General features: G+C 35.1%; 4 protein-coding genes and 1 pseudogene across 5 annotated transcripts; 3 read left to right on the top strand and 2 right to left on the bottom strand.

The window, feature by feature from the left end:
- Window positions 1–1,174: 1,174 nt before the first annotated feature.
- LOC120156836 lies at window positions 1,175–2,757 on the top strand. Its single transcript, XM_039168092.1, has 3 exons — window positions 1,175–1,293; window positions 1,812–2,002; window positions 2,466–2,757. The coding sequence occupies exons 1-3, from the start codon at window positions 1,180–1,182 to the stop codon at window positions 2,650–2,652; spliced, it is 492 nt and encodes a 163-aa protein (XP_039024023.1). The 5' UTR covers window positions 1,175–1,179; the 3' UTR covers window positions 2,653–2,757.
- Window positions 2,758–4,632: 1,875 nt separating this feature from the next.
- LOC120156834 lies at window positions 4,633–6,357 on the top strand. Its single transcript, XM_039168091.1, has 3 exons — window positions 4,633–4,982; window positions 5,122–5,283; window positions 5,794–6,357. Exons 1-3 carry the CDS (start codon window positions 4,689–4,691, stop codon window positions 6,145–6,147), a joined length of 810 nt encoding a protein of 269 aa, XP_039024022.1. The 5' UTR covers window positions 4,633–4,688; the 3' UTR covers window positions 6,148–6,357.
- A 1,899-nt stretch (window positions 6,358–8,256) lies between these two features.
- Window positions 8,257–9,920, top strand: LOC120157064 (probable protein phosphatase 2C 72). Its single transcript, XM_039168322.1, has 5 exons — window positions 8,257–8,482; window positions 8,578–8,904; window positions 9,000–9,114; window positions 9,207–9,430; window positions 9,520–9,920. The coding sequence occupies exons 1-5, from the start codon at window positions 8,306–8,308 to the stop codon at window positions 9,715–9,717; spliced, it is 1,041 nt and encodes a 346-aa protein (XP_039024253.1). The 5' UTR covers window positions 8,257–8,305; the 3' UTR covers window positions 9,718–9,920.
- Window positions 9,921–11,428: 1,508 nt separating this feature from the next.
- Window positions 11,429–21,323, bottom strand: LOC120157066. 2 transcript variants are annotated; one of them, XM_039168323.1, is made up of 5 exons: window positions 21,294–21,323; window positions 13,859–14,130; window positions 13,661–13,766; window positions 12,176–12,328; window positions 11,429–11,805 (listed from the first exon to the last, which is right to left on the bottom strand). In XM_039168323.1, the coding sequence occupies exons 2-5, from the start codon at window positions 14,116–14,118 to the stop codon at window positions 11,578–11,580; spliced, it is 747 nt and encodes a 248-aa protein (XP_039024254.1). In that variant the 5' UTR covers window positions 14,119–14,130; window positions 21,294–21,323; the 3' UTR covers window positions 11,429–11,577. The 2 variants fall into 2 exon arrangements, with proteins under 2 accessions (XP_039024254.1, XP_039024255.1); XM_039168324.1 differs by lacking the exon at window positions 21,294–21,323 and having other exon boundaries at window positions 12,176–12,319; window positions 13,859–14,239.
- LOC120157239 lies at window positions 17,183–20,728 on the bottom strand (annotated as a pseudogene).
- Window positions 21,324–21,504: the final 181 nt, after the last annotated feature.

Here is a 21,504-nt window from a genome sequence, read left to right on the forward strand (position 1 = left end):
AATAAGAAGCTACGCTAAACCATATTGATTTGATACACCAATTCAGTACAATCAATTATCAAAAACACGTTACAAAAACATGAAACATCAAAGAGCTAGTTCCAAAACGACAAAAACTTGAGGTATGCATGTTCCCAGAATTACCTGGCAGAAGGGGTAAAGAAGAAAAAACACAAAGGTCACCTGTTCACATGCAGAACAGATAATTGATTCGTATATGATCAACAACTGATTAAATAACTAAGGACGCAAAATGTGATATGAATCTATGTATGTTTGTTGGGTAGTTATACGGTACAATTTAAAATTTTAGGTTAAAGGATTATTAAAATTGAGAGTATAATTTTTTTTATTAAAAATCATAATATTTTCAAGTTAGACGTAACTTATAATGTTATATTCTTTACAATATTTTTTTGTTACAACAAAAAATGTTAAATTCTTTATAACATTTTTTTTTGTTGGTAACTGGAAATATTATATTTATAACATTTTAGATTGTAACCGAAAATATTACGATGAATGTAACATCTTAGATTGCATCTAATCCAAACTGCTATAATTTTTCATAATATTTTCAATCTCGTCTAATTTTTATTACTTTTAACTTTAAATTAAACTATCATTTTTTTCTTTTCACTTTAGCATGTTGATTACTATAAAATTTCATCAATAATTGCTTTGTCATGTGGACGACTAAATGCTCCAGCTTTGCTTCTTTTGGTGTGAAATATATAAACACACACACACCAAAAAGGAGAAGAAAAGAATCCCAGCATTCTGTATGGTAGGATTAAACAATAAAAATTGATTAATCTAAGATTAATTCAAATCATAGTTTTGGAACGGTTAATGTAAATTTAAAATTTACAATTATTTAAATTTAGTTCATTTTTTTAAAAAATAATTAATTTATAAAAAAGAAATATTTCATACTTGACAATAATGAAGATAACTTAAAAATGTTATATATGAGTTATCAATGATAAACCCCTCACTCTAACGATGTTGTAAGCGAAGTTAATTCCTTTCGGCAATTCGTATATTAAATTATTTTCTAGAATTAAATCCTGGATTCATGACATAGGCCAAAAGCTCCGCACATTAAATAAAAATAGTAAAAAGTGGTATCATTTCCTTCGGCCTTGGAGAGACCGAGTCTTTCACATATTAATCAAAATGAGTGATCACACGTTCGGGAAAACTTTGCGCTCTCCCTCACATTTTTTTCACTTTGCTCTCTCTCTCTCTCTCTCTCTCTGCCAAAAGCATTCCTCTATTTCCTTTTCACAGGTTCTAAAGCTTCTCTCTTATGTTCTTGTAATCTGCCACTATTCACCTCTGCAACTAATGGAAGTTTCTTTTCTGAATTTGTAGTCTATTTTTTTATCGTAAATTATTTTGTTGCCTCCTCGTCATTGCTTTCAATATAGATATAACGATTGGGTCTATTAATAAAACATTTCATGGAGGTTTGATGTTTTTCGCAGTATGTTCGTATATCTCCTCGTTTCCTCACATTGCAGTTTTAATCGATTTACTGGTGCTTAGGAAATTACGTCTCCTCTCTTGTTTGAAATTGATTTATTTATTTTCTTAGAATTTGGATATTTTGCATGGGAATTACGTCCTGGGATTCTGCATTTAAGACACGTAATTTTGGAATGATTTGACGGAGAATGCCCAAAATTTTCAGACAATGATTCTGGGCTGAAAATCACTATAACATTGTCGAATATTTCTATTAGGGTTCATGCTTTATCGTAAAATGTTACGACTGAATCATTATGTTTTGGTTTTGTTTGTGGAAGGCAATGGCGTTGACATTCAAGTTAGCTCAGTTGCAGTCCAAGGCTACTCAAGCATCCCAATTGGTATCAAAGCATGCTCCTCTGTACTACAAGCAGCTACTTGAGCAGAATAAGCACTACATTCAGGACCCACCCACTGTCGAGACATGTAACCTTTTATCAAAGCAATTGTTTTACACTCGTCTAGCCAGGTTACCACATTTGTAATTTTGGGTGATTACTTTCCTTTTTGTTAAAGACTTTGCATTGTTGGGATTGATATTTACATGGATATGATGGCTGAAAAATGTAAAAGGTCTGAGCAGCAAAGCTTATGCTGGTAACTGATAATGGTGTCAACGATAAAAAGGGAAATGGAGAGGACCATTGTCATTGTTAATGGTGTCAGTGTTATGCTTTTAAGCATGCCAATGGCTTGTTAAAGGCTTAGCCTAAACTTCTTCCAACATTTTATGTTCCATCTTTCCCAGTTGCCTTGAACATCGATCGGTTGCCCTATGCTCCCTGCATTGATCAAACGTTCGTGCTGATCCATTGAATATGCTACTCTCTTTTTTACAAACTAGTTCGCCGTATATATCCATTGGTTAGCATTGTTTGATTGTGATTTTCTGCACTTGTAATAATATGTACAATGTTCTGAATACAATGCAGTATTCCTGGTCGTTATGAGGCATTCCATAAGGAGATGGATTATGTGAAGCATATCTGGAAGAACTTGAATGAATTGAAGATCGAGGATGCATGTGTTGCTACTCTATTTGGGTTAGAATGCTTTGCTTGGTATTGTGCTGGAGAGATTGTCGGTCGAGGGTTCACCATCACTGGCTACTATGTCTAATTGAGTCCCCAAGAAGCAGAGCAAGCTTTTTATTATGTTTCGTTTCTTCCATGTTTTTGTCAAAACCTATGGTTTTGCTGTTCTGTAAGAAAAATCAGAATGAGCTAGCAATAACCTATCTGCTTCAACAACTCTTTTATCTCATTTAACATCTTTCATGAATGAAGAAACTTCTCAATAAGATACCTGTGGCCATAAGCAGCTAATTACACCTCTTGGAAAATGGAAAATGGAAAACAAAAGTGAATAAAATATCTCGATATGCCCTTCCATGATCCTCATGCTTAGTCTTGAAGCAAACCCAAGTTATACGCTTTGCTGGTTTTGGTGGGTTATTTCTTTTGCATACAGTAGAGCTTCAACTACAGCCTCAGCTAGATATCTGATGAAGGAAGAGGTGCAACCGATAGCAGGCACCCAACCCCAATTCTTGATGCTGGATCTCAGAGCCAACTCCTTTTATCCAATGTCAATCTCTTCCCGAGTCTCTATGTGCTCAGTCACAAAGCTGGGATTTTCGATGGGAGCTGAATTAATTTACCACCACAAAATCTAGCATTTCAAAGCTACTTTTAAGATATGAACCATTTACCTGATCGGAACGACCAGAAGACTCTTCACACCTTTCCGGCCAAGCTCAACGAGAACTTCATCAGTGTAAGGCTTCAGCCATTGCAGTGGACCAACTCGACTCCGGAGATTCTTGAAGTGTTGCCATGCTTATGTGCTGGTATAAACATGGAGATTCTTGAAGTGTATATATATATATGAATCGGTAGGGAAGGTTTCTTCTTTTTCACTTTTCTCCATTAATTTGATGGATCTTTTGTTTGTATTGAACTCATGGATTTCATCCATTAGACCAAGAACAAGTAGTCAAAGTTCGTAATTATAAACCAGAGAGCTACAAGTTTCATAGTTGTAAGAAAAATATTATTTGAAGAAATAGATTTCTAAATGTTGAAAACAAGCAAGATTCGTTTGTTTCTCTGATCTTTTATTATTCGATTCATCAGATCAGATATATTCAAAAATTCATGAGTATCGTTTTGGTCTAAAATTAGCGTTCTAATAATTTCATCGCCGCCGGATGATGAAGTGATAAACTTTTAATCCCAGTAATTAGATTTTTACTTAATTTTTCTAAATAAAGTGCCAAAAAAAATCAAATACACAGAGAGATGAATTAGAACAGTTTGAATTATTATTACTTTTGTCGCAACAACTGCATTGAAACTCTGGGGTGATAAAAAGGTCAAAATCTCCACCATTGTCTTGGTGATGGATACTCCGACAGCAAAGAACCAACTGTGAATAAGAACTTTTTGTGGGACATTGGCAGGGAACTTGGTGGTGGCTAAACTTCTAAATTTTTTTGAGAATTTGGCTCAAAATTTGTAGCATTGATAGCAGGCAAGACTGGTTTAAGAAGAGCATCGTTTTTCAATGAAGTAGGACAGTGGCAGGGAATTTGGTGGTGGTTAAAATCCTGAAACTTAATGTTTGTCTCTACCTGAAACAATCAAAATAAAGCAGCGACGGCAATGATATATCTATTCCCGAACGGCGGCGAAACCTTAGGTGAGTAACCAAAACGGTCCCGCCAACGCTAGAGCGAAAGATGGCAGCGGCGAAAGCTTAGAACCATGATTTCCTTTTCACCTCTGCTCTGCTCTCTCATGACATAGAATAAAGGAAACCCGTTCTTTATATTTTTAGCAATGCTTTTTCTTTATAAATGTATGGAGATGAGAGAGAGAGAAAAATTGGTAAAAATAGTAGTCAAATGATGTCAAGTCAATTTCCTTCACCCACAACAATAACGGCTGTTAACGTCAAGGGATCAATTTGTTATAAATTGATAACGTTAGCAATCAATTAATTATTTTTTAAACTTCACTGGAAAAAAATAAAAATTTATTCAAACATTATTGACCATCTGTGTAGTTTACCCAAATAATAAACTTAAAACGCGTCGTTTAGTTGTCTGTTTGGCAATATCGTTTCCACTCTCTTTTCCCCTTTGTTGGCTGCGAATGTCTTCTTCTCGCCCGAAGGAAGGAAATCGAGGGAAAATGAAAATGGAAGGAATAGGAAGCGCATCGGCGGGCGGAGCAGTGCGTTACACCTTGAATCCGACGCGGATAAACAGCGAGGACATACTATTTTGCGTGGATGTGGACGCAGAGTCGCTTGTTGAAATGAAAACAGCGGGAGTCACCAGATTGGATTCCATAAAGCAAGCCATCCTTCTCTTCGTCAACTCCAAGATCTCTATCAACCCCGATCACCGCTTCGCTTTCGCCACTCTCTCCAAATCCGCCTCTTGGGTACTTTCTTCTCCCTCTCTTTCTTTTCTATCTTTTTCAGCTTTGATTATAATCTTGGCCTTCATTGATTTGAAAATTAGGGGTTTTCAATTTTCCATCTAGACGTTTCATTTAGTTTTCATATATTGTATTTTCATAGCTTAGAAAAGAGTTCAGCAGTGATGTCGAGTCTACCATTGCTGCGGTTCGAGCTCTCTCGGCTACCACCGTCTCTTCTAGTCAAGCAGATCTCACCAATTTGTTCCGCTCAGCAGCTCATGAAGCCAAGAAGTCTCGTGCCCAGAACCGCATTTTAAGAGTGGTCAGTGCCCATTTCTTTTCCTTTTCTTATCAATTCTTATCATTAGTCAAGTAAAGGAAATGATTCAAACTCGACACCCCTTTTTCTAGGCTAGTTTAGCATCGTTGTTGCGGTTTAGAAGTAGCATTTAGCAGCCATTTTTTTTATTCGGTTCCTAAAGTATTTTTAGAGTGTTTTGGATGGGAAAAACCTTTTGTTTAATATTGCATTTGCTGTCAATAAAAACGCAAGGATGGCTAAAAACCAATCCTAAACACACCCCAAGTTTCGTTACGGGTTAGTTTTTCTTTTAAACGGGTTTAAATGATTTTGTTTATATTTTCAAGTCATCGTTTGTTGGATGAATTTATAGGAATGTCTAAATCTCTTTGTTTTGTTATAAAGTAATGAACTGTTAGATGAATCCTGAAGTTGGTTATAGGCTGGAGATGTATTTGTGGTTTACATATTAGTGTTTCTATTTTCACGATGTTCCTCAAAATTCTGATATTCGGTGTTTCGGCATTTTAGATTCTTATTTACTGCAGATCATCAACACGACCCCGTCATCAATGGCCCATAAACCAGAAGCTCTTCACTTTGGATGTGATGTACCTCCATGACAAACCTGGACCGGATAATTGTCCCCAAGCAGTCTACGATGCACTTGTTGATGCACTTGAACATGTAAGTGAGTACGAAGGGTACATCCACGAGAGTGGACATGGGCTACCACGTACCCTCTTCCGTTTCATGTCCATGTTGTTGTGTCACCCTCAGCAACGTTGCCCTCAAGATGACTGTGATATTCCCAAGCCTCTTATGAAGAAGTCAGCTGAACCTGCAAATGGTGAAGATAATGTCCATGTATCCACCAGTAGGTGAGAGCCTCAACAACCAGACATTCATGTGGCTTCCAGTCCTTTGGTAATTTTATCAGTATGATCTCTGCATGTGTGCTGAAATCATGATCTATGAACAAGATAACCTATTCGATCTTCTGCAAACTTTATGTAAATATGGAACCTTTTTCTCTGTGTTTGTCAAATTGTCAAATTGTTCCATTTCATATAAGATGCAATGGTTTCATCATTAGCTTGAGCTTTTATTGGAACTTTCTCAACATGTCGAAAGCAACTGCAGTAGCATCCCTTTTAGCACTACTTTAACTATGAACTGTCTTTTATCCTTTTACATGGACATGCATACCAGACAAAAGGGCAACAGATGCAGAAACCTTGGGTCCAAGCGAACATTCCACACGAGAGGGGCGTATTTAAGCTTTTATATCCCATCGATTTGATGTATACCGATGACGATGATGGTGTTTTCCATAATTCTACCATGCTTTTTCTTATTAATACATTGGTTTTTGATTGTGTAATGGATTCTAACTTTTCCCTAAAACAATTTAATTTGAGCCTCATCTCCACGGCATTGCATATTGGATTAGAAATAGATATCCATTAAAAAGTATGTCATAGAAGTAATGGTCTTTTTTAATCTGATAAGATGTCTGGGGTTATCCAAACTAATGAATTCTGACATATTATTTGACTAAAGAAACTATCAAGCGTGCTTATAAAAGGTGTATGGATTGGCACTTGCAGGGCTCAAAATGTTGGATTAATATTCATCCTTGTCATCATCGACACGTGTTCATACTTTATAGCCTGAAAAAAAAGGGTACATTTATTAGAGCTAGATCAAAGTGGACATTAACTATGAGAAGTTGTTTTCTTCTCAAAAGGTTATCTATGAATGAAAAACATTTTATTTTTAATTAAATTTGAAAACTTATAAACATAAATATTTCATTCAATCTCATAGACTCATAAATATTTTTTAAAAGATCATAATTTTTTATTATTAAATATCATCATTTTAATACATCGCATAAATAACTTATAATCTAAAATTTTGATTGACCACATGATGAATATTCATGTTGTGGATTAATTCAGTCCTTTCTCACCATCGATTATTATTAATATTATTATTATTATTATTATTACATCCGTGCATCAATCATCAATTTTATGATCTAACGGTCATAAAAAAAAGTCGGCTGCATTCGCGGTTATGATCGTTTGATTAACATCATAATAAGATTAAGCCAATAGCAGGGGATGACACACTCAAACCAAGCCATTTGTCCAATTGTGCATGCTTAGTAGACTATGATTAACCATGATTACGCTGTCTTAAAACTTCAAAGGGTAGGATTAAACCTTCTTAATAGCTATAATAATTATTTGTTTTCTCCTGGTTACATTTGACCAATCTTTTCATAATTTTGTCTCAAAAGTCATTAAATTTAGATTTAATAATTTACATATGCGCTCTATTTTATACCTTTCTGATAATTGTAAATATATGTAATATTAATTATTTAGTATGTTAAAATTTTAATGATATTTTAAAATAATATATGACCCATTATATTTTATATACATATAACGGGGTCATGTAATGTTTATATATATATATATATATATCAAACTACAACGGATGCAATTTTTATTATATTTTTAGAAAATTATAATTATTCAAATGTAAATTCAGATAAAATTCAATAAAATAATAATTTATTAATAAGATAATGTAAAAAAAACAATTAAATAGATAAGATGATATTTTGATCCTAAATGATTGGTTTTGCTATTAGTATCTTTTTTATGCCTTTTAAGATTAATTAATATATATTTGTATTAATAATTGATTAAACTTGTTTATTTTGTATATATGATTAATTTTTGCAAATGAAAAAAAAAGTACACGTAGGTGAATCTTGGGGTAGCCTATAATAATACTCAACAATTTATTTATTAATTTTTCAAAGAACAGTGGATTTATTAATTTTTTATGTGCATTCATCTCATTGGGAGCCACTTGTTTATGGGGTATTATATTAATAATTTATGAGTATTGATTTAATATCTGGCTAACATGCGCATTATGCAGTCTTTAAATGCACGATTAAGGAGACTATTTCACAAAGTCATCGGAGCTGTAATTAAGTAAATTATTTGTTGGAGTTGAGATGGGAATCTGCATATCCGTTGCATCTTCAGAGATTCACGAGGACGATGACTGCCATCTGAACAACCTTCTTTTCTTGGCTGAAAACATTGCTTCTCTTGGAATTCAACGACTCGGCTCTCTCTATACTAAGCAAGGAAGCAAAGGGCTTAACCAGGACGCTGCCATCCTTTATCAGGTTTGCTAACTCTTCGATTTGTAGTTATATATAACCAAATACTGGGTTTTTTTTGTTGATTAAAGCTCTGGGTTTTTGTTTTTTGGGTCTTCAAGGATTATGGCATGGAAGGTGTTGCATTTTGTGGAGTTTTTGATGGTCATGGGAAGAATGGTCATGTGGTGAGCAATATGGTGAGGAATAGGTTGCCATCACTGTTGTTAAGCCAAAAGAACGCTCTGGAGAAGATTATATCAGCAGATGAGAAGAAATGTCAAGCTAAGGTGGATAAAACGGACATCAAATCAATACAAAGCAAGGGTTTTCTTAATTGGCAAGAGGCTTGCATCAGTGCTTTCAAGTTGCTGGACAAGGAGATCATGCTTCAGGAGAATTTGGATTGCTCCACCAGTGGTACCACTGCAGTTGTTGTTGTCAGACAGGTAACAAAATTTATTTTAGTTCGAGTTTATAATTTGATTTAACAAAATCATACGAGTTTTTCAGATTAAAAAGTTTCATCTTTTATCTTTCATAGAGTGAAGATCTTGTTATTGCAAACGTTGGCGATTCAAGAGCAGTGTTAGGAACAATGACCGAGAATGGAATCAAGGCTGTTCAATTAACTACTGATTTGAAGCCTGGTTTACCAAGTAACAGATCATCGAATTACAGAGCATTTACTATATGATTTCTTTTTCTTTTTCCTGATTGGGTGGCTGATGAAATATGCTGATTGATGCAGGTGAAGCAGAGAGAATAAGATATTGCAAAGGAAGGGTACTTGCTTTAAAGGAAGAGCCACATATCCAGCGTGTATGGCTGCCACATGAAGATTCTCCAGGCTTAGCCATGTCTCGAGCTTTCGGAGATTTCCTACTCAAAAACCATGGAATAATTGCAGTTCCTGACGTCTTCCATCACCACTTAACCCCAAATGATCAGTTCATTGTTCTCGCAACAGACGGGGTAGGCCAGCCTCATTTCAATGAAATAACAATGCCTTTTTCTTTTCATAATATAAGAATGAACCTTAGATTTTTTTATTTTTATTTTAGGTATGGGATGTGCTCAACAACGAGCAAGTAGCCACCATAGTGTTGGAGGCGGAAAACGAGCAGGCGGCATCAAGGGCGGTGGTGGAGGCTGCTACGGCCTCTTGGAAAAAGAATTTCCCATCTTCAAAAGTAGATGACTGCACCGTGGTTTGCCTCTTCCTCCAAAAGAAGCAAAAGCCAAGCTCCCTGTGTGACTAGTTTTGTTAACCAGCGTTAACTATTCTAAAGCTTCAGATGATCTTTGGTCCAATGGACAGTAGCTAATGTTGTATCCACTACGTAGACAAAAAAACAAATTTGGAACAGCCAGCTTCCAACCTTCCAGGATGAGTCATGTAATTGATTGACCTTGAATAGTTTACAAATACAAAGTCCAAAACCAGCATGGACTATTTTCCCAAGAGAAAATCGCCTCAGTGACCAAAAAAAAGTTATAATATACGATTTTAACCAACTTTTTTTGGATTTGCGAAAATGACCAACGACCACGACCACGACCACGACCACGACCACGACCACGACCGCGCGGACGTGTCGAAGACACGTATTACCACTACCACTACCACTACCACTACCACGACCACGACCACGACCACGACCACGACCACGACCACGACCACGACCACGACCACGACCACGACCACGACCACGACCACGACCACGACCCGAGACGAGACGAGACGGCGGCGGCGGCGCGCGAGAGTCCCCCTTGTTCTCTTTCACTCAACAAGGAAATGGGAAATCCAAGCCTTAAATACACTTCCCAATAGTGTTTCCAATACTATGTGGGATTGAGCATTACTCAACACTTCAAAGAAAATATAGCAATTTTTGTAGTATTTTCCCACTTAATCCATATCTAAAAATATTAAAACATTTTATCAAGAGAATTAAAAGAGTTGTAGATATCTACATTTCAATTCAAACTTATACATATAGTTTTAATATGATAAAATGTTTTAATATTTTTAAATATGGATTAAGCGGGAAACATGCTACAAAAATTGCTATATTTTCTTTGAAGTGTTGAGTAATGCTCAATCCCACATAGTATTGGAAACACTATTGGGAAGAGTATTTAAGGCTTGGATTTCCCATTTCCTTGTTGAGTGAAAGAGAACAAGGGGGACTCTCGCGCGCCGCCGCCGCCGTCTCGTCTCGTCTCGGGTCGTGGTCGTGGTCGTGGTCGTGGTCGTGGTCGTGGTCGTGGTCGTGGTCGTGGTCGTGGTCGTGGTCGTGGTCGTGGTCGTGGTCGTGGTCGTGGTCGTGGTCGTGGTAATACGTGTCTTCGACACGTCCGCGCGGATACTATCTTTTTAGAGAAAATTCTTAAGAAAGAAACAAATACAATAGCTTTTGAAAGAATTTACTCATTTTCTGAATCGCGTTGCGATTCTTGGAATCGCGTTGCGATTTTCTGAATCGCGTTGCGATTCTTGGAATCGCGTTGCGATTTTCTTAATCGCGTTGCGATTCTTGGAATCGCGTTGCGATTTTCTTAATCGCGTTGCGATTCTTGGAATCGCGTTGCGATTCTTGGAAGATCGCGTTGCGATTCTCTTAATCGCATTGCGATTCTTGGAATATCGCGTTGCGATTTTCTTTTGACCGTTGCGATTTTCTTTTCAACGTTGCGATTTTCTAAATCGCGTTGCGATTTTTATTTCGCGTTGCGATTTTGTTGGTCATTTTCGCAAATCCAAAAAAAGTTGGTTAAAATCGTATATTATAACTTTTTTTTGGTCACTGAGGCGATTTTCTCTTTTCCCAAATGTCAACAGACAGAAACCAGAAAACATGACTTTCTCCAAAAAGCTTAGATTAACATATGGACCCAGTGCTTTGTTTTCTTATACTTGGGAAGAGTCCTAGACCAAGGAAAAAGGGTCTTGGATATTTTGATTCAAGAACAGCTAATAATTCTTTCATTAATGACCATGATCTCATCTGTAGCTTTCCAAATTATATAAAACCCATTGTATCAACAAATCAATACATGAACAATTGATGCCAAGCAATGTTTCAATGTTCTGAAAACATTCACATTAAAAATCTTTCTTATCCTCCTAGAAGGTCTTCATATGAAACAGGAACCCTAATCCTATCATGAACAGATTTCCGTGCTCCTTCGGCACTGAACTCTTCTGTTGGTTTATGAGTAATTGGTCCAGAATCTTCTGGAATACTTGTTGCAGTTTCATTCACGAGCGTAGAGGCAGTTTCTTGAGAAGAACTCTTTTTGCTCTGTGGTGGCGCTTGTCTGATATTTTGTTGCTTGAATTGTTTCTGCAAATTATAAATACCAATTAGGCATCTATCCTAGATTAGAATTTTAAGAACAAAAAGTATAAAACCACATGATACATGAGCCAAAGGCCTATAAATCACATTGTGATTCCATCTCATGCTGCTATTATATGAAAATCAAAAGTTTCTTGAATAATAATGTTAACATCACTTCTCAAAGCTGCAATTAGATTACAAAGCCATAATACCAAAACCTATAAAAAGTGACACAGAATGTAGTAAGTTAATCCAAGAAAATAAGCAAAGCATACAAACAGCCAGACAACTGATTCCTAACAATGTTATTTACATACAAGTGACAGATGAATTTGAAAGTTCTGATGCGCACATTGTGCCAATAAGTACACACCTCAAATTCCTTGGCTTTTTTCATTATTTCTCGATAAGCAACTGGTTCTCGCGCTTTTATGATATTCCATAAAACGCCACCACCATTCCTGTAATGCCTGCCATCAGCAGTCATCTGTCCTCCACAAGATTGAATTACATCCACCTGAGAACTCTAGGTTTCATCATACATCCAAGAGGGAAAAGGAATGCAAAAGCTCTAGGGTATGGGCAGAAAACATCAAAGGGATGAGCAAAGGGAGGGACTAAGGGAGTTATAGTACAGTACCACAGATGAGAATATTGTTTGATCAAAGTATAAACTACAAAAATTACAATTTCAAGCAATTACAAAACATATAATAAAACTAGAGAGGTGCAACAGATATTACAGGACAAAAGAGGAAAAAACAAGTCATGAATTTCTACCAATTATTTCATTATACATTTCAAGCAAAAGCAGCCAGGATGGTTTAACACATTATTTTATGAGGCATGGAAGATGAACTACTCCATTGGCCAAAATACTAACAAAAAGAACAAAAAAATCATCTCAAAATCAAACAAAAAAGTTCACAATGTTATAAGTCTTACCTATTCTATGCAATTTTTAAATATGAGCAGCAAAATGTTTCATCCAAGAAGTCAAGCATTATGTCATGATTAAGTTTGCCTTACTTATCAGTTCCAATTGGATACTAATTATTGTTCCATTTATCAGGCATTGATACAAGCAAACTTGAGTGTGTCAATTCAGAATGAGGCTTCAACCTTTTGCTGCTAACCTATCATCCAGGTGAATGATATCTTATAAATATCAAACATGTTCATTCATTATTTCGGATGATTAGGTTGTGATATGTGAGCCTACTTGATATTTTATCTTACATCACCACAGAATGGCTCATGTCAAAGAAAGAAAATGGAAATAACCTATATCAAAAGGGAACTTATGAAGAGGGTCATCTCAGCTCAGAGCAGAGGATTTGAATTAGCAAATAGAATCTGCAATGGCAGGGAAATAATGTAGAACAGCAGATGCTAAAATGGAATCTGCAATGGTACGGAAAACAATGTAGATCATCAGATGCTAAAATGGATTCCGCAATGGTCAGGGAAACATGTAGATGATCAGATGCTAAGTGGGTATGTTCAAATCACTTGGAAGTTGCTGGTAGCCCTTAAGATTTTAACAAGCCCAAAATTACCTAGGACAGGTCAACAAGGTATGGGGAAGAAATGCAACAACAAAAAAACTTGTAAGAAGGTATTAACGCATCATCAAGACAAGTTAAGCTACTGAACTTGTAAGAGAGCATTCTAGTACAGACAACCTTAATTCGGGGATATCTAGCATACAGAATTCCTGAAGAATTCTAAAAGCAAAATCTACCACCAATAAATTAAACAACTTATTTAAAGTAAACTCAACATTGAATTTCATATCTTGCACGCAGATAATTAGAAGTATATAATATAAATCTCGAATATATGAATTTAAAAATACCTCTTTAACAAGATCACTCAATGCAGAAATCCCCAAACATCCCACAGCAGTATACACCAAGTAAGACTTCTTCTCTTTTAACCGTCTACAAGTATCTAACACAAACCTGCAAAAAGAAAACCCGAATTCAACATAGTTTCAAAATCCAATTTTCATCAAAGAAAACGTCGGTTGACGCAAAGAATAATAACACAAGACCTGTTTATATCCAAAGTTTTAGGTTCTGAACCACCCTTCCTTTTCTTGCTCTTCTTCTTATTTCCTTTGCGCGTCTTGTTTTTACTCTGGGAACCTTGATTTTCAACATTAACAACTGCAACGCCGGTTTTTTCTCGATCATCTACCAGGTCATTATCCACGAGCTCTCCTTCTTCTACATCAAGCATCTCAGCATCTTCCCCATCTCCTAAATCAATCTCTTCGTAGATTGATTCCAATATGCTTTCTCCTTCTTCCATGAAAAATATCGACAAAAACTACCTTTTAAGCCTTTTTTTTGAATAGAAAAACAATGTAGTTCGCCGGCGGAAAATGAAAAACAAAAAACAAAAAAACCTATGAAGTTGGGAGTTTATGTTGGGGGGGGGGGTGAGACTTGGGAGAGCTCAAGAAGAAACGGACACCTCAGCTGTGCGTATAGAATCTAAATTGGGCATTAGCAAGTTAACGGGCCTAGTTTTGTTTGAATATGATAGATTCCACACAAAGATTATGGGTCAATAATGGGCCAAGTATTTATGTTATAAAGCCTTCGCCCTTCGAAATTATCCAATATACTGATAAACTTTAAGTTTGAGTTAAATACGTTAGGAGGTCCTCAAACTATGACTCACATCCTAAATCGGTTTCTAAATTTTAAAAAGTTATATATGAGTCCCCAATCTTTGACCCTATTCTAAATTGATACTTAAACTTTAAAACATTTTATATCAGTTTCCAAACTATGACCATTCTAAAATGACCCTTAAACCTTAAAACATTTTATATCAATCTTCAAACCATCATTAGTATCATTTCATTTTGACCATTTTGTTAGCATGTTGTTAACGCTTCTGTTTACCCAAAAAAAATTAAATGTCCTAAGAATTGAACATGTAACTTAAAAAATAATTTATTTTTAAAGGTCATGAATTTAATTCATAGAACCTTCAAAAGTAGATTAACTTTTAACTGGTAGAGTTAATGATATGTTAACATAATGATTAAAATAGAATGATACTTACAATTTGAGGATTGATATAAAATGATCTAAAATTTAAGGACCAATTTTAAATTCGGTAGTAGTTTAAAGACCTCTTGTGTAAGATCTCTTTAGTAGAGTATATGGGTCAATTTCTCACCACACGAAACTTCTATGTACCAACATGTTGCCTAATTCTTTCAGCAATTTACTCTGGGAAGTTCACCTAAATAAAATAAATAAATATTATACAATTATGGATGGGTATGATCAAGTTGGAACGAATTTTTTTCACTTTAACGTAGACTTATTTAAGGGACTCAGTGTCTCATCTTCGTTGTCAATAGAGAATAAGAATAATGTTTAAATATGCAACAAATGCAATGAAATTGGCGTGGGATTTGATTATTTGTCATTCACGTCAATTGTGATATAGTCATTGACCAAAGACCCATCCAAGTAGGCAATGACTCCGATCGGAGAAATTTTTTAATTGATATGAACTTAATCTAATATTATAATAATAAAAATATTTAAATGATTTAAATTTAACAATGATCGAATTACAAGTTTATCTAAAATTGTTTAACTTGATTGATTTAACATAAGTTTTATTAAAGTAAAAAATAATCAAATAAAATATTAATATATTTAATTTAATAACATAAAATTAAAATGAAATTTAATTTAATATCATAATTTTAATATTTTATATGCTGTTTCCCCCGTATATTTTATCAAAATCTAGTTAATGATCTATAATTACATAATAAAATTTCATAATTATCTCGGAACAAATTTAGATTTTTCTCAATATTTTGATATAATATTATTTTTAGAGTTTTTTTTAGTTTAGGTACTAATTAAATAAGTCTAATGTCCCTCTTATTTTTTGATTTAAATATTTAATAAACTTGTCTCCCGATGTTTGATCTGTTAACGTGAACTACATTTGACCAAATTTAGGGAAAAGAACTCAATTTAACCTGAAATTTAAATTAGAAAAAATACTTTAATCGGAACAAAACTAATCAGATATGATTCTTTTCCAGCCGTACACCAAGGTACAAGCAACCATCAGAGTCTTTCTCGTGTTATGCTGTAGAATCCTGCAATAGCTTCAATATTTAATGAATCTAAATTTGGAATCTCAATAATTATAATGAATCTAATAATTGCTTCAGAAATGGAAGTTGGAACCAACAAGGAAAAGAAAAAACCAAAAGTAAAATAAAAAATGGAGCACAAACAAGAAAAGGAAGGCTGCTAGCCATTAGCCAAGGCCATCTATTTGAAGCTCGTAAAAGCCTTAATTTTGAGGGGTTATTGATTCAATGATTGTGGGATTCTCATGGGATGATAATCCCACATTCTCATGTTTGATTGGTTGGGAATCTCATTTCCGATAATGTTTATTATTAATAGTAGATTTTTTTGGGTATATTACCGGAAATGTCATTACCTCCTTTCCCTTAGGTATTGTAACATTACCAACTTTTTAGACTAAAATGCCCTTAAATTTTTAATTTTTTTTCAAAAATATCATTCTTCTGTCATTGAATACTAAAAATTATACGAAAGTTAAATTACAAATTTATCCTTAAATTATTTTAGATTTACAAAAAAAAAATCTATAATTAAAATTTTATATGAAGTTCTGGGATTAAATTTTTTTTTACCTTTTCATTAAACCTTTTTTATATTTTTAATTTTATAAAAAAAATTATATAAATATTATGAATTTAATTTTTTAAAGAAAATATATAAATATTTTATAATTTGTAATATTATACAGATATATAATAAAGACAATTTGGTCAAATATATATTTTAATAATATTTTATTCCTTTAACCAAACATGGTAATCTTACATTCCTGCTAAACCAACCAAACACAAAATACAATATTTCCAGTAATCTTATTTCCTGATAATCTTTTATTCACACTGATAATCTTACATTCCGTGAATCAACGTACCCAGGTAAAAAAAACAGAGGATATTTTCCATGAGCACCGGGTAGTGAGTGGTGGACAATGCTCTTAACAATATTTTAATATTTGATGATCTAATAGTAGGATTCAATTTGATATCAGAGCATTTAACGTGTAAATGTGGGTTTAAAATATGATCAAACTTTAAAGCAAAACAAGACCAAAAGGCTGGAACCGGAAGTGTCCCATCTAATTATTGTAAGCGAATATGCTGCTACTACTGTTCGCGGCAGAGAAAACGCAAACACCCACCCACAAATAGTGCAGGAAACAAACGAAATTGATATCAATCCGTAATAATACTGAAAAAAATAAGGACACGCTCTACACCATCCATAGCCAGGAACCTCTAGAGTAAACATCTACAGATCCTGAGATTAGAGCCGAAAAGCAGAGCCATGACGGCGGCAAGGAAAACGTAAACGAATGAGGGAGAGATGGAAAGGGTTCCTGAGGTGGGACTCGGAGCTGGGGCATCTGCTGCGATGGATGAACCCATGAGAGCACAAACAGCGACGAACGCAAGCGTCAGAGAAGCCTTGGAGAGACCCATTGCTGCAATTCTCCAGCGTTGTCTAAAGGAAGAAAAGGCTTTTTTTTTTTTAGTTGAAAGATAGGAGAAAATGTGTGCGCGTTGTTGGGAAGTGGGATGGGTGGGGTCTGATATATATAGAGGAGAACGCGAAAGAGCGAAAGGAGGGCATCTGCCCGGATTTGATGCCCTCCTTTCCAGCTTGGAGATTGATATCGTATCATTGATACAGCTGGGACCCTTGGCGCCTACCCTCCTTTACTCATTTGATTATACGAGTGTAAATTTTTCATTACCCGCGGTTATTTTTTTTAATATTTTTTGACGGTGACAAGGGGTGGTTGACGTCTGAAACGTGGTCGTGTGTTGTTAATGTTTCTCTTGGCGATTTCAATGGGATTAGAACTTTATTCTTCGTCATTTCGATGGAGGCACCACTGAGCTACAGTGCGAATATTCTGGCGAAATGAAAACAGGTTCCATGGCGCTTGGTGCGAATTTTCTGGCGAAAAGAAAACAGGTCGAACTCGGCTGGTCGTTATACCTACATTGGGGACCTTCGTTGATTCTCTTGAAAAACTCCTGTAATGTCTGACCCACCAAATGTAGCAGGATGAGGTCCACCCCTTGACCAATCAACCCATGTGATGCTTCTATTTGCCATGAGATTTGGTGTCTGAATTGTTAACATCGTGACGAAGAAATGCTCGTCAACGTAACATGCTGGCCGTCTTTGGATAAAATGTAACATCTTCCACTATGTTGATTGCATGCTTTCGGTTAACTTCAAACCACTGAGACCCCTTACGCCACTTGCTGATATTAGAATTGTAACGTCCTCAACCGAATGGCCCCGGGTCATCAAATGCACCCAGGAAGCTATGTTCGGATTTCATTGTGTACTGGTAGATGACACTGAAATTGAATAATGATATGCAAGATTCTGAGAGGAGGATAAACCATTCATTGGATACGTCGAGCAAGGCAATGGCAAGGAGCCTTCTTTCAGCATCACACATGCTCATTCTTCCCCATTCAACGGCCTGTGGAAGAAGCAAGTACAGAAATCAGGAACTCCTCCACACCCAAAAGAAGGGGGGAGGGGAAAGGCTACAAAATGTGTAAAAAATTATATTTGAACTGTTGAAAAACAAGTGCTAAATGACTATTCAATGACAGATGGCAATTTAAAAAAAAAAATCAGCATGAACGGCAAATTGCTTAGGTGTAACTGAAAGAGAGATGCATAATACAACATAACAAGAGACAATAGGGCAGAAGAAAATTGCTCCTTATTCTTATCCCCTCTAATACAACAGCCAACATTTTACATAATAATTATAGCCTAGGTCTTATCTAGGAGTTATTACAGTCCCATCTAAACATCATCTGATTCCAAAGAGTTAAACAAGAAGAAAAGGATAACAAAACTTCCTCTCTTTTTTCCTTATCAGATTCTTCTATCTTCCAATGCAAAACTCAAACATGATTTTAAAGCCAAGCATGAATCCTGTGAAATCTCTTCATGGGAATTCAAACCAAAACAAATTGAATGTTTCCCACACTTACTACTTGAAAGGTCTCTAAACCATACAATTTTCTGTCTTATATGACATCCAAAATGACTTTGTCTCTGGTTACAACAAGCCTCAATGGTAGTATAAATAGACAGCTCTCATAAATTGATGGTAATGGCAGATCCAGGTTGAACAATCAAATAGATATGCCTATAATCAGCAAAAACTGCAATTTAAGGAGAAGCACACACTAAGTGTTCCAAGCATGATATTATCAATTTTCAGCATAACATATTAGAATTTCTATACAGAATAACAACCAATCAAGGGAGCCAACTCATCACTACTTACATAATCAAGTAAAAATACACACAAACTATGCCCCAGAGAAACAAGTATGGAAGGGTTCTTAAGAGAACAAAGAAGAAAGAAGATTAAAAACAAGTTAAATTATTTGAGTAATGGGAGTTTAAGTAGCATGCTTGACTTGGGATTTGTCTCCGGTAGAATACTGAAGAACGAGGGAAATCGGCTTTGAAGGACGGCAATGAATGGATATAGATAGACAGAATAAAGCTCTTCATGGGCATGGCCCATGAAAAACCTTTCCCAAAGAGGAGCAAGTGGCAAGGGCACCCAGGGCCGGCCCTGAGCATAGGCGAGGGGGCAACCGCCTAGGACCCAGGCCGTCTAGGGTCCAGGTTTAAAGAGGCCAATTTTTAAAAATATTTTTAAATTTAATAATTAAAAAAAAAATTTAAACATAATTTTTTTAAATAATCGAAAACATGATAATTCAGTGGACCCTAATAATTAAAAAAAAATTTAAACATAATCTTTTATTTAAAAAATTCAGAAACATGATAATTCAGTGAGACCTATTTTAATGATTGAGAGGAAAATCAAGTGTGGCTCTTATTTATTTTCTTATCATCTGGTCTTGACTTAGGGCCTTTAAAATATCATGACCGGACCTGAGGGCACCTTGGTCAAGAACATAAGAGCAATCTTCGGGAGTCTATTAAATGGATACATCTTTACCCGCGGCACGAAAGATGCCCTCCATAATAACTCTTCATCGCTCATTGAATGAAGCAAGCTCGTTGGGGAGCTTTCTCCAGTTTTCTAAACTATTTGGCTGTTCATCACACGGCACAAAATTAGACTTCACTGTAGTTAGCGCGCTATAAATCCCGGAGCGCCGGATCGTATATATTGTGATGATCGAAAAGGAAAGACAGAGGGGGGGTTTAAATTGTATTTCAGGTGCATGAATGGCGGACAGATTAATTAATGATCATCAATGTGGAGGAACAGTAAAAGAAGTTAGGCAGAGGAGGACAGAAAAGTTCAGTAAAAGGAGTGAGAAATGAAGATGTTAGCTAGTCTACAAGTACGAGAGATGAACGATAGTCGCACAAATGGAAATCTGTAATTGGATGTTGAAGTATTAAGGGCGTCTTTAATAAAATCTGAGGAAAATTACATAATGGATCTTTCAAGTTTCTTTGCACGGGGAAGATATACGAAGGCTAAGGCTAGGAATAGTTATTAATATTTTTTTTTGATAAACTATACAAATGCTCACAAATGTTAGAATAAATTTTTATTTTTTCTATTGAATTTTTGAAAAATACAAATTGATCGAAATTATTATCGATCACTCATCGTTAACAACCGTCAACGTGAGTGACGGAAAGCTAAGTTGGATCGCTAAATGTTTACATGCACCATTAACCGCTTACTTGACTTGTTGATCGGTCACCCCACTACCATCTCTATCTTCCTTATTCTATTCTACTTGCTTTCTATTCTCTCCTCCTTTCTCGCTCCACCATATCTTCATCGTATAAGAAAGTTATTTCTTCATATCCATGAATGAAGAGTCAAAACAAGCAGATGATGGCATATAAGAAAGATTTGAGAACAGTTTGACGATGCAGACTTGATTGGTAAGTGGGAAGAAGGAAAACAGGAACCCTAGAAAACTAAATCAGTAGATCTCAATAAAAAAGAAAACAAGACCACTAATCACAGATACAAATACCAGCTTTATTTCAGGAGCTAAAATTCTTTCTTTATATGATATATATACACAAAGAAGGAAAATACAAAATTAAAATATACATAAAATAAAACAGAGAGATCCCTCCATTAAAAAAAAGAGACATATGAGATGAGATATCGCAAGAAGAAGAAGAACAAAGTGACACGTCAGACAAACCTAATGGGAGGTGGATCTTACTGAAAACGAACTAAAAATTCAGTGATTGCATAGCATGTTTTAAAAGTTGAGTGACCAAAATGCAAGCATCCTAAAAGTTCGGGGACTATTTATTTACTTTACCCTTAAATTTATTTATTTTTTGATAATTTTTGATTGGACCATCAAACGAGTAGATAAAAACTACCCAAAAATTAAAATTAAATTAAAATTTTAAAATAATATTTTTATATTTATAACATTTAATTAAATTTCTTATAGAAAATTATATGAATAATATTTTCCTGAACATAAAATTTAATAAAAGCATTTTAACAATTGTATAGATATAATCGATTCAAAACAATTTGAAGTCGCTGATACAAGTTTTTTTTATATATATAAAAAAAAAACTGTTT

The sequence above is a fragment of the Hibiscus syriacus genome, unplaced genomic scaffold (genome assembly GCF_006381635.1).
Source record: "Hibiscus syriacus cultivar Baekdansim isolate YM2019G1 unplaced genomic scaffold, ASM638163v2 tig00111238_pilon, whole genome shotgun sequence".
NCBI lineage: Eukaryota > Viridiplantae > Streptophyta > Magnoliopsida > Malvales > Malvaceae > Hibiscus > Hibiscus syriacus.

Bases quoted from the DNA above. Each gene is read 5' to 3' on its own strand.
- LOC120157064 (XM_039168322.1), top strand. From the start codon at position 8,306: ATGGGAATCTGCATATCCGTTGCATCTTCAGAGATTCACGAGGACGAT. The intron at 8,483-8,577 runs GTTTGCTAACTC...TGGGTCTTCAAG, and splicing joins ACGCTGCCATCCTTTATCAG to GATTATGGCATGGAAGGTGT. The intron at 9,431-9,519 runs GTAGGCCAGCCT...TTTTTATTTTAG, and splicing joins TTGTTCTCGCAACAGACGGG to GTATGGGATGTGCTCAACAA.
- LOC120156834 (XM_039168091.1), top strand. From the start codon at position 4,689: ATGTCTTCTTCTCGCCCGAAGGAAGGAAATCGAGGGAAAATGAAAATG. The intron at 4,983-5,121 runs GTACTTTCTTCT...GTATTTTCATAG, and splicing joins TCTCCAAATCCGCCTCTTGG to CTTAGAAAAGAGTTCAGCAG. The intron at 5,284-5,793 runs GTCAGTGCCCAT...TCGGCATTTTAG, and splicing joins AGAACCGCATTTTAAGAGTG to ATTCTTATTTACTGCAGATC.
- LOC120157066 (XM_039168323.1), bottom strand. From the start codon at position 14,118: ATGGAAGAAGGAGAAAGCATATTGGAATCAATCTACGAAGAGATTGAT. The intron at 13,767-13,858 runs GTCTTGTGTTAT...TTCTTTTTGCAG, and splicing joins AAAACTTTGGATATAAACAG to GTTTGTGTTAGATACTTGTA. The intron at 11,806-12,175 runs GTGTGTACTTAT...TATAATTTGCAG, and splicing joins AAAAAGCCAAGGAATTTGAG to AAACAATTCAAGCAACAAAA.
- LOC120156836 (XM_039168092.1), top strand. From the start codon at position 1,180: ATGAGTGATCACACGTTCGGGAAAACTTTGCGCTCTCCCTCACATTTT. The intron at 1,294-1,811 runs GTTCTAAAGCTT...TGTTTGTGGAAG, and splicing joins CCTCTATTTCCTTTTCACAG to GCAATGGCGTTGACATTCAA. The intron at 2,003-2,465 runs GTTACCACATTT...AATACAATGCAG, and splicing joins TTTTACACTCGTCTAGCCAG to TATTCCTGGTCGTTATGAGG.